Source organism: Scardinius erythrophthalmus (assembly GCF_964197995.2).
Source record: "Scardinius erythrophthalmus genome assembly, chromosome: 21".
NCBI lineage: Eukaryota > Metazoa > Chordata > Actinopteri > Cypriniformes > Leuciscidae > Scardinius > Scardinius erythrophthalmus.
This window is the reverse complement of record NC_138241.1, coordinates 12236953-12251083: the sequence shown is the minus strand read 5'-3', so window position 1 is coordinate 12251083 and position 14131 is coordinate 12236953. Positions and strand designations below refer to the sequence as shown.

The following is a 14131-nucleotide window of genomic DNA, read 5'->3' as shown; positions in this document are numbered from 1 at the left end:
GAATTTCACCCTAAACTAAAGTGTGACCATTTTTTTATTGTACCGAACTCGTATCTAACCATGACCCCAAAACTGAGGTATGTGACTTCTGCATACCATTGCACACCTACAAAATAAGAGTCCACGTCCGTCTTTCACTTTCTTTTTTCTCCAACCCTTTTAACAGTGTTGTATTTCTACTTATCGTGCTATCCTAACTCTGCATGATTATAGGGTTAGACTTAGTTGCGATTTATTATTTGCATTTAGCTTTGTTTTCCATGTCTGTGACCCTATTAGAGTAAACATGTAAGTTGTAACCCATTTTTGGGCCATGACCCACAAACTGAAAACCACTGCAATAACATGTCGATATGCACATTCAAACACTGGCAAGCCACTTCCAAAAAAGCAAATGCACCAAGAGAGGGGTTTTACATGTTCACACTTGCTTTGTTTGACAAAAACATTCACAAACACTCCACACAGTTGCTGAAGATAAGTTCCACTTGTCCTAAAGCATTTGAAGTTTTCGAAAAATGCAGAGTAAAAAAGTAACCTCCTTCAGCTGGCATCTGGCTTAATAAAGTCTTCATCAAATCATTTATTAACATGTATGAAGACCCTTAGAGACTCACACAAAGAACTACAATCAGACACGAAGAGGCATTTCTCCCAATTACAGTTCCAAGGAAAAGAAAGCCTGTGTTTTTGGAGGAGAAAACAAAAAGCACAGATTGCTTGTGTTTACAAAAGTCTCTATTTTATTCAGGTCTTTAGATATGGCTAGGGTTCCTATTTTATGGTCCACTGGGGAAAAATCACATGTCTGATTGCTTCTCAACAAGCAGCATACTGTAATATAAGGCATCATTCATGTCCGTAGCATAAACAGTGCATGACAACTTATGTACCAGAGTTTAAAACAAAGTGTTTGAGCATTAGAAGAAACTTGATGCTAAACACAGATAAAAGAGTGCAGAACGTTCTGTGTTCCGATCACTCAGACCACTTTCAGTGGTTTTGGGCAGTGGTCAAAAAGACACATGGCCATATCACATTTGTAGCACGAACATTAAAGCACATGACTACACTGAAGTAGCAGCTCCTCATGTAACATCACATAAAAATCATTATGGCAAAACAGACATTTTAAAATGTTTTGACTAGGTAGGTACATAACACACAAAAAAAAAAAAAAAAAATATATATATATATATATATATATATTTTAAAGAATGTTTAAGAATTTCGTTAAACGGCCCTGATATACAAAATCGCCAGGGTCAAATTCAGTCTCCGCAGCAACGTCTAAAGTTGATGACAATTCTAAATTTGGGATCAAAAATTCTCATAGTTCTGTGTTGTTAACACACTTTAAACTTGCTTGAAAGGTTTGATTTCAACAGAAATCAATGATCAACTTCAGTCTTCACATAATAGTGTTTTAACAGATTCACGTGCCAAACCTGTTTAATTTTTATGACCTGGTGTCTCAATCAACAACATAACAACAATATATGGACCCGCACATAGTCTGAAATGGTAAGCCCACAGAGCCCACAACTGGCAAAAGTACCATTACCTGGTCACTTGGCTGGAAAATGCAAACTTCAGCTCATCGGCCAAACAAACAGTTTATTTTATCTTATGCTTGACTAAGATATATTTTAGCTAGATGTCAATGAAAAATGTTGAGACATGTTAAGATGTTGAGAAAATTGAGACATTTCTAGTTGACATTGTTTTTTAAACGCGTTTTCAAGTCACTTGCACATGCAGTTTTGTACGTGCACCATCTGCATGCGAACAGTTGTATCACACGAAAATTATATCACGCAGACAGTCACATTCAGTCCTGGAAAGCGAACGGCCGAAGTATACTTTGGCCTTCACACTGGACCAACCGTGTAAACTTCTGTTCACTTCAGTGCAGTGCTAAACATGAAGAAGGATGCCTTGAGATCAATTTTCAACAACCCAAACCATAAGTGACAAAACCCGAAATCAGTCAAAGCCGCCTGTCCATCTGATCAGAAGAACCAATGGGCGTAAGCACAGATCAGATTTACACTTGTAAACTGCAGAATGGCAGTTTGCAAAACAGATTGGCATCTGCAAAACGTATGATGCACAACACACTTCAAAGGCCTATTAACCATGACATTCATGTTTTGTGTCCCTTCTTCAATATCTATTGTAGTTGATCATCAATATCTTTAACATCAGACCAGACTCTGAGAAAAATGAACTACAATTCTGCAACTGCTGATAAACACATCGTCTCTGCCACTCTTTGATGAGTAATCCAACTTTCATGAAAACGAAATGTTAAGTATGCACTTCCTGATAAAAACGGCGATTAAACGCAATGAAATATGAGTCACGTAGACTGTTTCCCAGTAAAATGAATAAGTGTCAAATTAAAACAGTCTGAAACAGATTGAGAGTGACACAGAAACAAAACACACACTTTTTTTTACCTATTCCTTAAAAGATGCAACTAATGCAAAGTTGCAGCTAAGGCTCAAAGTATACTTCATTTTTTTGCATACACTAGTGTGCGTGACAGATTTCTTCATCCATATAGTAAACATCCCTTACGAAAAAGAAGTATACTTCAAGTTCATTTTATGAAGTATACTTAAGTAATGTTCAAGTATATTTTTAAGTATACTTTATGTAGTAAGTATACTAATATCAATGTGTACTTGTAGTAAACTTGTAAGCGTACTATTTCAATACTGCTTGGGACTAAATTGGCCCACTTTTAGTATACAAAAGTATATGTTTAAGTGTACTATAAGTGTAACAGTAGTAAACTTTAAGTACACAACAAGGTTTCTCATTTGTAATGCAACTAAGTATACTAGTAGTTTACTATTTTAATACAAGTAGTAAAATTTTTAGTTTATGAAAGTACACACTGAAGTGTACTCTCAGTAAACTACTAGTTTAGTAGCTTATACTGTAAGTATTTGTAAGTTTTCTTTAAGTGAACATAACATTACACTTATAGTTTACTATTTATATATTATTTTTGCACTTGCAGTATACTTCTATGTTAAAATGTAGATATTATTTTTTATTCTTGAAAAATACCTTTAACTGTACTTTAATTTTAAAAACATTTTATTGGCTTCATGCATCCTTTTTTATCAACACTTGAATGTTGGTATGTTTCATAAAGAAAGTCAATATTTTAAACAAAAAAGTTGAGAAAATAACATTTTTGTCAAAGACTACGCCTTGATAAGATTCGGAACGATGATCAAAACACAGATGGAGTAGATCGAGTCCAACAACCCCAAAGCTTCACAGTTGTTTTCTCTTCATGGGTTACGCTTCATTTAATTTGGTAACATTATAGTTTTGATTTACATGCTGTTTAATGTTTGATAATCACGTTATTTTACATTTCCGTGAGCAATCTTCTCTCACTTGTTTCAGCTTCTTCTTCTCCTGTGTTTTGATCTGGAGATTCTATCCTAGAAGATGTGTCATAACGCCCCCTACCATATACCAGTGAAAACATGGATAGCTGGAAAATTCAGTCAATGATGGGGAAAGAGTAAAGTAGAATTAAAGTAAATTCCTATGTACACTACCAGTGGACTAGCCTACACAAAAATTCAGCTAGAATTAGAAACAGTTAGAAACATATCTGTTTTATATCAATATTTTCAAACAATGTAAGTTTCATAAGACTGTATATGAAAAACTATGTAAAAAAAAAAGTATATTTAATAGGCTACTCGATCAAAAAAGTTAACACAACTACAAGCCAAGTATACTTTGAATATTTAATTATACTTTAAGTATATCTCGATCAAAAGATTGAGTACAAGTACAGGCCAAATATACTTGGACTTTTATCTCAGTATAAGTCAAGTGTAAGTGTAAATTTAAGTGTAAATTTAAGTATATTTCTGAGAAGTACATAAAGTATATTTCTGAGAAGTATATAAAATGTAGACTGAAAGTATACTTTCTTATTTTTAGTTTAAAAGAAGTATACTAATAGAACACTTGAATAAACTTATTTTTCGTAAGGGATACTATATAGGCTATATGGATTATTTGCAATTAATTGTTCCACAAGATGGCAACACTGGTCTGGGCTACAGTTTTCCCCCTGGCCATTGTTTCATGGTAGAAAAAAAAAGGAAGATACTGAGGAAGAGACTACTGGAGACTGCAACAATAATAGATGGCCGCGTTGACAGCTGAACCCTGAAGTGCATGTTGTACGCATTTGATAACATTTGACACATGCTCAAGTTTCATTTTTGTCCAGTGTTTGCGCCATTTCTCTCCAAAATGTATGATATAAAGAGTCCATTCTCATTTAAACTAGAGTTTTGTGTATCTCTTAACCCCCATCACACAAGCGCTTGTCAAAGTGCAAGTCTATTGTTGTTGCGCTCCCTAATAGTTTGTTTTTGTTGTTCCATCCTGGCTAAAAAAAAAAATCAAGAACAAACCTACATGAACTCCATGGTCCAGGCTAGTTTATGTCGGATAGAGCTGGTATAGTGCTGGTCTAACTGCTGGACCAGAGCATAGTCATGCTGATCTCAAGCAAAACCAATCTGGTGTAGCTGGTCTACCAGCACTCACGCTTCCCATGCTGGGGACCAGAAAACCAAGTCTCAGCATGCAAAACATAACTTATAGTTGTGACCAGTAATGCTGGATATTTCAGCAGGGCTCTCTTCCATTTCTTTTTCGACTGTGAAACAAAGGGTTGGGCCAGTATTGCCACTTTGTGGACAAATTCAAGGTGCATGTGCAAGCTGAGAGTACAGAGTATGTGTGATGCATGTACAGTACGCACTTACTGCTGATAATGAAAATTTACATTGTAAAACTTAAAGAGTACAAGTAAAAAACAAAGTATACTTTGGGCAAAAGCAGTTAGCTTGCTAACCAAGGGCTAATTAAAAAAAAAATGAAGGGAAACGTTTAATTTAACCATGTTAATCTATTGTGGGACTCGCATAACACCAGAGTTACTGTCATTGACATGAATAGGAATGCTAATGGTTAACTCTTTTAAACCTCTTTGGGTTATGCTAGCTATGATACTTGATAAGCATCTTATCTCAGGGATAACCATTCAAAATACAACAAATGCCTTTCCAAAACATGACAATTGCTTGCCTCTCTTCGTATGACTATTCCTGGAGAAACTCCTGGCTAACAGTTTTACAAACTGTGCCATTCCACCACTGATGGTGCGGACACAAGGTTTGTGTAGACACAAGGAGATGTTTGATATGCAGCATCTATATCAGTGTGAGAGGCAAGTGATCATATGTTCTGCCTCCAGGAGCAGAAGTTGAGCCGAGAGGATGAAGGAGCTCTTGAAGTGGGCCATCTCTGATGTGTATCCAGGGGTATGATAGGAGTTTGGCCGTTGCAAGTGTTCGTGATAGAGGCACATCTGGGAGGTTATCTGGGTGGAATCACTGCCACACTGGATCTGGGTCCAATGATCGCGCAACAGTGTTTTTTTTTTTTTTTTTTCTAAACCCAGCTACACTAGAGGCAACATCAAGATCAGAAAGTTGCAGCTCTTCATATGATTTCCAGAAAGAGCAGCTGCACAGACTCTGCAGAAGTCTGCATTTCAAACAATGGCATATGTTAATAGAACTATGCCATTTTCAGCTTTGAGTTTTGTTTTCAGCTTTGTTATTTTATTTAAAAATAAATGCATCTCGAAGGCCTGATGCCACATACATTGTGTCTGTCACTATCACTTTATTACTTTTAATTTCAAACGTCCAGTGAGTATTTACTGTATCAGACAGTGTATTTATAAGAAATCTTGTATTAGGTATAATGGTTAACAGGGAAATGTTTCAAGCAGTCTTTAAATGACAGGTAATGCGATCACAGAAAGTTTACAAGGATGTCTTACCTTCACTGGATGATCCAGACAAGTCAATAATGACAAAGACCTTCCCCTCTGGCTCCAAGTCTATCTGTAAGGACCATCCAAAAAAGAAAATTATGTTTCAGCAGCAAAGCAAAGGAACATCTTCAATAATCTTCACTGGCCTATTTTTAAGAGTCAAATTAATGTTCTAGAGTAAACACATTTTCTGAAAAAGCAGACTGGATTTTTATAACAATAATAAGAGTTACAATTTCTCCCAATAATTTCCCAACACTTACAAATAAGTAAAAACTAGGAATTTATCACAAAGAATCCAACTATATTAGCAGTACCAGAATATTTTTTATTTATTAATTAATTTATTTTTGCTTGCTTATATATCATCTATATTTTTAAACTAAAATCTTTGTTGAGAAAGTTGAATATATGCTAAATTGCATAGAAATATGTTTTAGCAGTTTATTACTAAATTATTTAGTATTTGTTTTTGGCTAACATCCACCATGTTGGAAATGTGGATTTTGGATTTTTATGGATTTTTTCCATAAAACAAAAATGCATGATGATCACACAGTCAAATTCAGATGTAATTATGTTGTATTTAAAAAAATACATCCATGTGCATCCTATACATACAATAAATTAGTGTCAATGATTTCATGCTTCATTAGGTTTGCACACCACCTGTGAAAGCCTTACTTATCAGTAATGATACTAATGGAAATAAACAAGCACACATGGCCAGGATTAGCCGAATAAATGCTGAGTATGTGGCACCAGCAGAGGAAACAGCACAGTCTCTAAGTGAACATGAGCCCTGTGAGGGTTGTGTTGAGGCTGAAATGACTGATATTAGGCCCAGTTCTCCTCTCAGCAGCTAATGACAGCATAACGGCTGTTCCATCAAAACCAGATTAAAGCAGGAAATGGAGGGAGGATGTGGGGATGAGTGGAGAGATTTGTACATGCTATGAGAGTAAAGTGAGAGAGAGAGAGAGAGAGAGAAAGTGAGAGAGAGAGAGACAGTGAGGATGTGTGTGGGAGTTGGGTTAGAGGCGAGCCGTATCATGTTAGTGCAGTCAACACAGGTTTTACACAGGATGCACCAGTGCAAAAAAAAAAAAAAAAAAAAAACCCGTTGCAAGCGCACGCACACGCAAAAATTCACACTCCCAATACCAAAAGTGGCGGTGGTATCAAAAGTGGAATAGCTGAGATTCTTAAATATTCACAATATCACATACATTATCATGGCGAAACAGATCTCATGAGACAAAACTTGTCATTAGCAGGCAGAATACACGTCTGTTACAGTTAAAAATGTTTGGGATAGTCAGCAATATTATTTTAATGTTTTTTAAAGAAGTCGCTTATGCTCACCAAGCCATTTATTTGATCAAAATACAGCAAAACAGTAACACTGTGAAATAGTATAACAATTCAAAATAATTGTTTTCTATTGTAATATATTTTAAAATGCGATTTATTCCTGTGCTTGTCAGGATTATGTTATAGTCTGTTTAGTTTTCATTGTTTTGGTTTCGGTTTCCCTGTTCCTGTTTTGCTACTCAAGGTACTTTTACACGACATCGATGTACTAATGATTTTCCTTCAAGTTTTCCTTCAAGGTTGTCAAACCGATCCCTGTTTACACGGAGACAATAACAGTATCGTTTTTAAAAACTTTCACTTTGAAAACTGTTTTCAAAAGTTTGTATTTTCAAGCCCCCAAAATGCTGTTGTCGTTTTCCATTTTTAGGCTATGTTTACACGTAGGTGGCTATTTTCATAAACGGATATTTCACCCCTCTTCGTTTTCAAAAATAACATCGTGCACACGAACCTGTGTATATGCTGTCAAGAGCATGCCAAACCTGTAGGTGGCAGTGTAACGAGAAGCTCAAGCCCACCTTAGCCAATCAGAATCCCGAAAATAGTCACATTCTGTGACGTCGCTACCTAAAACTCCGGTTTTCTCTGTTTACATGCAAACGTGCAAACGAAGATTTTCAAAATCTCCACTCTGGCCGGAGTTTTTAGAAAGAATCGGTTTCATTGGCGAATCCTCCGTTTGCGTGTAAACGAAGGGCACAAACGAAGGGAAATGTCTCCGTTTTTCAAAATAACCATGTACGTGTAAACGGGGCCTTAGTTGGAAACTGTGTTGTGTAAACGGCCCCTTATTCCCTTAGTTACAGTACTGATTATGTTCACCTGTTGTTCATTGTGTTTCCTCGTTATCTCCGTATATTTAAGGGGCTGGTTACACGACACGGTTTTCAACTTATAACGAAAAAAATGTATGCGTTTTGGTCAGTTTTTGGTGCCTGAAAACGCAAACTTTTGAAAACAGGTTTCAAAGCGCATGTTTTTTAAAATGGTCTCAATGAAAACAACAAAAACGCAAATCCCTGAAGATGATGACGTCATGTACATGCATATTACGTTTTCAGTCTATAGTCTAATGGCCTGGCTGCAGAATACCATGTTTTAAGTCGTTTTCGAAAATCCGTGTGAATTCAAAACTCAAAGGAAAAACTTCTCCGTTTTAAGCATATAGTTGTTTTGTAAACGTACCCTAAGTCTTCAGTTTCCTGTTTATTGTTCAGTGTTATCTTTATGTGGTCATTATTTTCTCTCAGTGTTATCTGCTGTGCATTTTCTGAATTTTCAACATCATTAGCCTACTCCAGTCTTTAGTGTCACATGATGCTTCAGAAATCATTCTAATATGCTGATGTGCTGCTCAAGAAACATTTCTTATTATTAATGTTGAAAAGTTGTTCTGCTTTACATTTTTGTGGAAAACACTACATTTTTCAGTATTCTTTAATGAATAGAAAGTTCAAAAGAACAGCATTTATTTGAAATAGAAATCTTTTGTATTATAAATGTCTTTACTGTCACTTTTGATAAATGTAATATATCCTTGCTGAATAAAAATATTAATTTCTTATATATATATATATATATATATATATATATATATATATATATATATATATATATATATATATATATATATATATAGTATATCTCAAGGTAATGTAAGTAAACTTGTTTTGATGAATTGGTTCAAACTACTAATTTCATTATTGGTTTGCACCATCACTCAAAAATGTTCACAAAACTGAAAAATATTAAAACATTTTAGTGAAAATTATGTGACCAAATTTTGTTGTGTATGAACTCATTGCTATTTGGATGAAAATATGCCTTGATTTTTTTTTAAACTAGACTGTAACATTGTAACCATTTTGAATTGAATGGATGTACAGTATGGAAGATACAATGATTTCCCTCCAATTGGGAAAAGGGGGATAAAATGATTTTGCAAATCATTAATTATTTTTTTTTTTTTTTTAAAGAAAAGAAACATAAAAATCACAATTTATAGCTAAATTGTCCAGTCACTTTCATCTGCTAACTAAATAGATACATGTAAATAAGCCCTTCCACTCTACTTTGGGACAAGAGTAGATGATGCATATCCATGAACCTTTATTAATCAACATCAAGATTTTAATAAAAGTAGTTACTTTTATTCAGCACTGGAACTACAAAAGAAAATGAATGTAAAAAAAAATCTACATTGAAAGAAAATCTAGAATTTTTCAGCATTTTTAGTAATCTATTTGTCTTCACTGGTTTGTTTTTGAATAACCCTGTGTTGTGACAAATGCATTAAATGTTCAGTAAGCGATTTTTCTGAGAAACGCTGTTGAAAGCGGATTGGATTGAGCACCACAACACAAACCAAGTTTGGTTTGATTTCAGAAATTGCTTACTGCACCTTTAAAAGTACCATAAATATTCTATTGAATTCCCTAGCTTCTCATTTAGGGTATGTTTACATGACAACTAAAACCAACCGTTTTTCATTAGCTTTTTTTCCGTACAGAAGACAACGTTGTCAAAACGATCCCAGCTGTATTATGTTCCCAGGCCAGAACACGTCATTTTACAATTAAACAGTTATTAACAAATTTGCGTTTTTGCAGTTTATATGGAGACGATGACGGAATCGTTTTCCAAAACGTGCACTTCAAAATCCAGCTTTCAAAAGTTCGCGTTTTCATGGCCACAAAACACTGTTGTCGTGTAAATGAACGGAAAAAAAATGGTTTTAGTTGAAAACGGTGTCGTGTAAACGGCCCCTTAATATGAGAACACAGGAATCATAAAACACAAATCATCAAATTGTTTAAAGTAATTATATAATAGTATATAATATCAAGCCGCAGGACATTTCTGCTTCCCAAAAGTATTTCATATCAACTACCCAAAAGCTGTTTGCAGAATTGATGAATATTCAAATCAAACTTTAATTTTTCAAAGCATAACTTGTCTTTGAATGCCCTGAGGCTGCTGTGGGGTTTCTTCACTCCTTGCATGATAGAGGATGAATGAATCAGGATTTTACAAAATCCATACTGGAGGCTCTCCAGAACATTCATGATGCAGTGATTTACTGGTCTTTAGCATGCTTGCTATAATGTTTGTTATCCCAAATGACCTTGTGACCTTCTCCCTGCCTCCCACTTCCTGTGATGTCATGCTGAAGCTGATCTCTGACTGCTTTTTGTCTTGCAGGTGTGACGACACAATAAATATAGCAGCTAGCTGTAGCAGGAAAGGAGAATGAGTGAATGTTTAAGTCTGGAAATATTGTGTGTGTGTTTTGCACACATGTGTCTATGTGCAAGCATGTCCACAAGGGTGTGGAAGTAAATATTTGCATTTAGACCAGTCTTTAGTGTGCTGCTGAGTAAATGGGACATCTGCACATTACATAAATGCAGGTCAAGAAAAATATGCTTGATAATAAATAAGAAGCAGGTATAAGTGATTAGATCAACAGTTTTAAAGATGTAAATCGTGTTAGTTATTCCCTCCAATCAGAATTAAGATCATATACCTATAAAAATATATATTTTTAATTATTTAATTGGCAATCTGTTTACCAGTTGTTGTTTTTTGTGTGTGTGTGTGTGTGTGTGTGTGTGTGTGTGTGTGTCCTCAATGTCACTATCCAACCTGTTTGAAGTCTTTAAAACCTTAAAGGGTTAAAGGGTTAGTTCACCCAAAAATGAAAATTGTCATAATTTACTCTCATGTTTTTCCAAAGCCATAAGACTTTCGTTCATCTTCAGAACACAAATGAAGATCTTTTGATGAAATCTGAAAGCTTTCTGTTCCTCCATTAACCGCTACACAACTGACACTTTGACGCTTCAAAAAGTTCATAAAGAGATCGTAAAACTAATCCAAATGAATTGAGTGGTTTAGTTAAAATTTTCAGAAGAGACCCGATCGTGATGTTGTTGCTATGATGTAAACAAAGGGCAAAGCTGTGCCTCCGTTAGCCTGATAACTAACATTACAGTCTTGATGTAGTGTTTACTATAGAGTTTATAAGCTCTCGCTTTTTTAAGGGTGTTCAAAGAAAATGTGAAAAATTAGCCCTTAGAAAATCTGCCCTTAGAAAATTAACAACAGATTTTTCGCATTTCAGAAGTAAGGGCTTCCTTGAAACAGGACGACACATTGTATTAGGGGAAAGAGGTGCTGTAATAATGTAAAACATATGTAATTTACATATGTTATTATGTTATAATTTACAAATGTACATATGTAATGACTTTGTCAAATGGCAAAAATGTAAGACTTTGTTAAATGGCATAATATGATCCCTTTTACTGTAAAATTATTGTATAAACGGTATGGGGGGAAAAACTGTTAATATGCCAAGTTCCCTTTCTAAATACAAAAGAACAAATCAGCTTATAATTTAAGGTGAAAACCTGTAAACTATTCCCAGAATTCCCTCCACTTTACATTTGAAGCTATTTCCTTTGAATAAATATGTTTTGCTTAATAGTTTTTGTTATCAGTTATATACATTTGGGTCATCTTCTGTTGTTTAATGAATGTTTATTGCATTATTTAAGTGTCGTGTGTTAACATGATGGTGTTTTGATTTTGTGTGAATGACTCTGTGCACCTTCTGGATACTAGTATATACTTCAGCTTGTGAAAAAGCTGTTTGTTATAACCTTTGATTTGTACTGTATTTTTTGCTGAATTATTCAGGCAACCACAGCTGCCAGGTTTTTTTTAAAGTAATGAAATTGAATGGGGTCCAAAATAACGTTTGAAAATGAAGTTCACTTATTTTGTAATTGTTCACTGAACAGCTTTGTGTTCCACATGAAAGAAAGTCATACAGGTTTGGAATAAAGTAAATAAATGATGACAGAGGGCATTTTTTTTGCCGGATTACTCCTTAATTAACTGTATGAATTTAGGAAATATTTTGTAACATTGATTGTGGCTGTTTTTACTCAACAATTTAAGGTTTCATTTGCATATATTTGGGTGATGTTTGTTCCACCAGATATATTTAACAGAGAAACCGTGCCAACTCCAATCTGTCCTATTGCAGCAGAGGAACTGTGTTTAGTGGAGACATGACGTGTGTGTTTGACACCATGCATGCAAACACGCACACACCAAAATGAAATTGCTCAGCTAGATTCAATTCAGGCACTTTCATCTCATCCGCCTCCACACGGCCACATACAATATGTTTAAAAAAAATCTCTTTGTCTCACTCATTTCTCCTTGACAGCAAAGTGACTGAAAAGAGAGCAAATTGAGACTTTTTCTTAAATCTCCGTTTCTCTGAATTGACCCTAGTAACGTCATAATATGTATTCTCTAGAGTGGCAGACGCACTTATATACATATATATATATATATGTATTATTATTATTATTTTTTATTTTATTTTTCTTCAAGGTTTGCCCTTGGAAACTATTTCAAGGTTTGCGTTCTCGAGCCGCAGGCACTGTTGTTGGCGCTGTGAGGGTTTTTTGTTAGAACGGTGTCATGTTAGCGGCCCCTAAGTTAATAACTAATGATCTTCGCAATGGAAGTGAATCAATCAAAACTAACTTTAGGTGGACAATAACTTTATTCTAGAGCTGCTGTAATGCCAAAACAATCTCAGTTACTTTAATTTCCTATTATCACTGTAAAGCTGCTTTGAAACAATCTATATTGTTAAAAGCGCTATATAAATGAAGTTGACTTGACTTGACTATTGTAATAGGTCTATTTTTTTTTTGGCCCACTTAGGCTGTTTACACCTGTATTAAGATGCATTTTGGTCGATCGGATCACAAGTGGACGACTCTAAATACAGGTGTAAACGGGGTCTAAAACATTTTGAGCTTGTCTACTTTCGATCACTTCCAGTGACTTGATCACTTGTTTTTGAAATATGGTTAAAGTATACTGCTGAATGTAACTGGCAAGCAGTTATGGTAAAACTAAAACATGCTTTAATTTCATTTCTATTGAAATTTGTATGTAATGCATTTAAATCTATTTGTAATTATTTAAAGTTGCAATTAAGTACATATAAAATATATACATTTTTAATGTAATATTGAATAACACACTACAGTTCAAATTATTATGCTTTACATATTTACGTATTACGTATTTTAGTCAACACATCAAAATAGGTGTACTTTCTTAAAAAGCACAACAAAAGATTATTAAAACAAGGATATGATTAAGGTAAAACTTAATTTGACATTATTAATAAAAAGTGCAGTGTTTGTGTTGTTTTAAGTAAAGAAAGTGTGCTCTCTTTAAATATAATTAAATGGTCTTTATTTCAGTAATATTATATTATCCGCAAGTACAGTTTAAAAAAATGTATATATACTTTTAAGATTTGAAGTACACTATAAGTGTACATTCAATAAAATAAAGCACACTTCTTTTTCAAAAGGGATTACACAGTACTGTGTGTGTGTGTGTGTGTGTGTGTGTGTGTGTGTGTGTGTGTGTGTGTGTGTGTGTGTGTGTGTGTGTGTGTGTGTGTGTGTACATGTGGACTGATAATGGACATAACATAGAAACAAAGAGGGTGTTTATTTCATCTCTGTCAATCATTAATAAAGAGACAGCTGGAGGAACGGTCACTCTGGCCTCGACCCTAGACACACAACCTCTGACCATGTGTCAGACTCAACCTCCTCCCTCCAGTTCTCTGAGCCTACATATTCAAAAATAATTATCACACTTAAAGGTGAAGTATTTAATGTTATACTTACAGTTTATAATGCTGACCGATGACAGACAGGGATGGAAATACATTTTTGCAAACCAACACACTGTTGTGTAGGGGTTAGGGCTGCACGATTAACTGCCACAAAGCCACAGCAGAACTGT

The 14131-nt window shown here is 34.7% G+C and overlaps 1 protein-coding gene across 1 annotated transcript in view; it reads right to left on the bottom strand.

Annotated features, from left to right (window-relative positions):
• The window catches only part of prkceb (protein kinase C, epsilon b), a 128033-nt gene that overhangs the window by 89111 nt on the left and 24791 nt on the right, over nt 1-14131 (bottom strand). The window contains exon 2 of the mRNA XM_081351851.1: nt 5906-5969. Coding sequence (XP_081207977.1) covers nt 5906-5969 — 64 coding nt within the window. The remainder of the gene's footprint in view (nt 1-5905; nt 5970-14131) is intronic.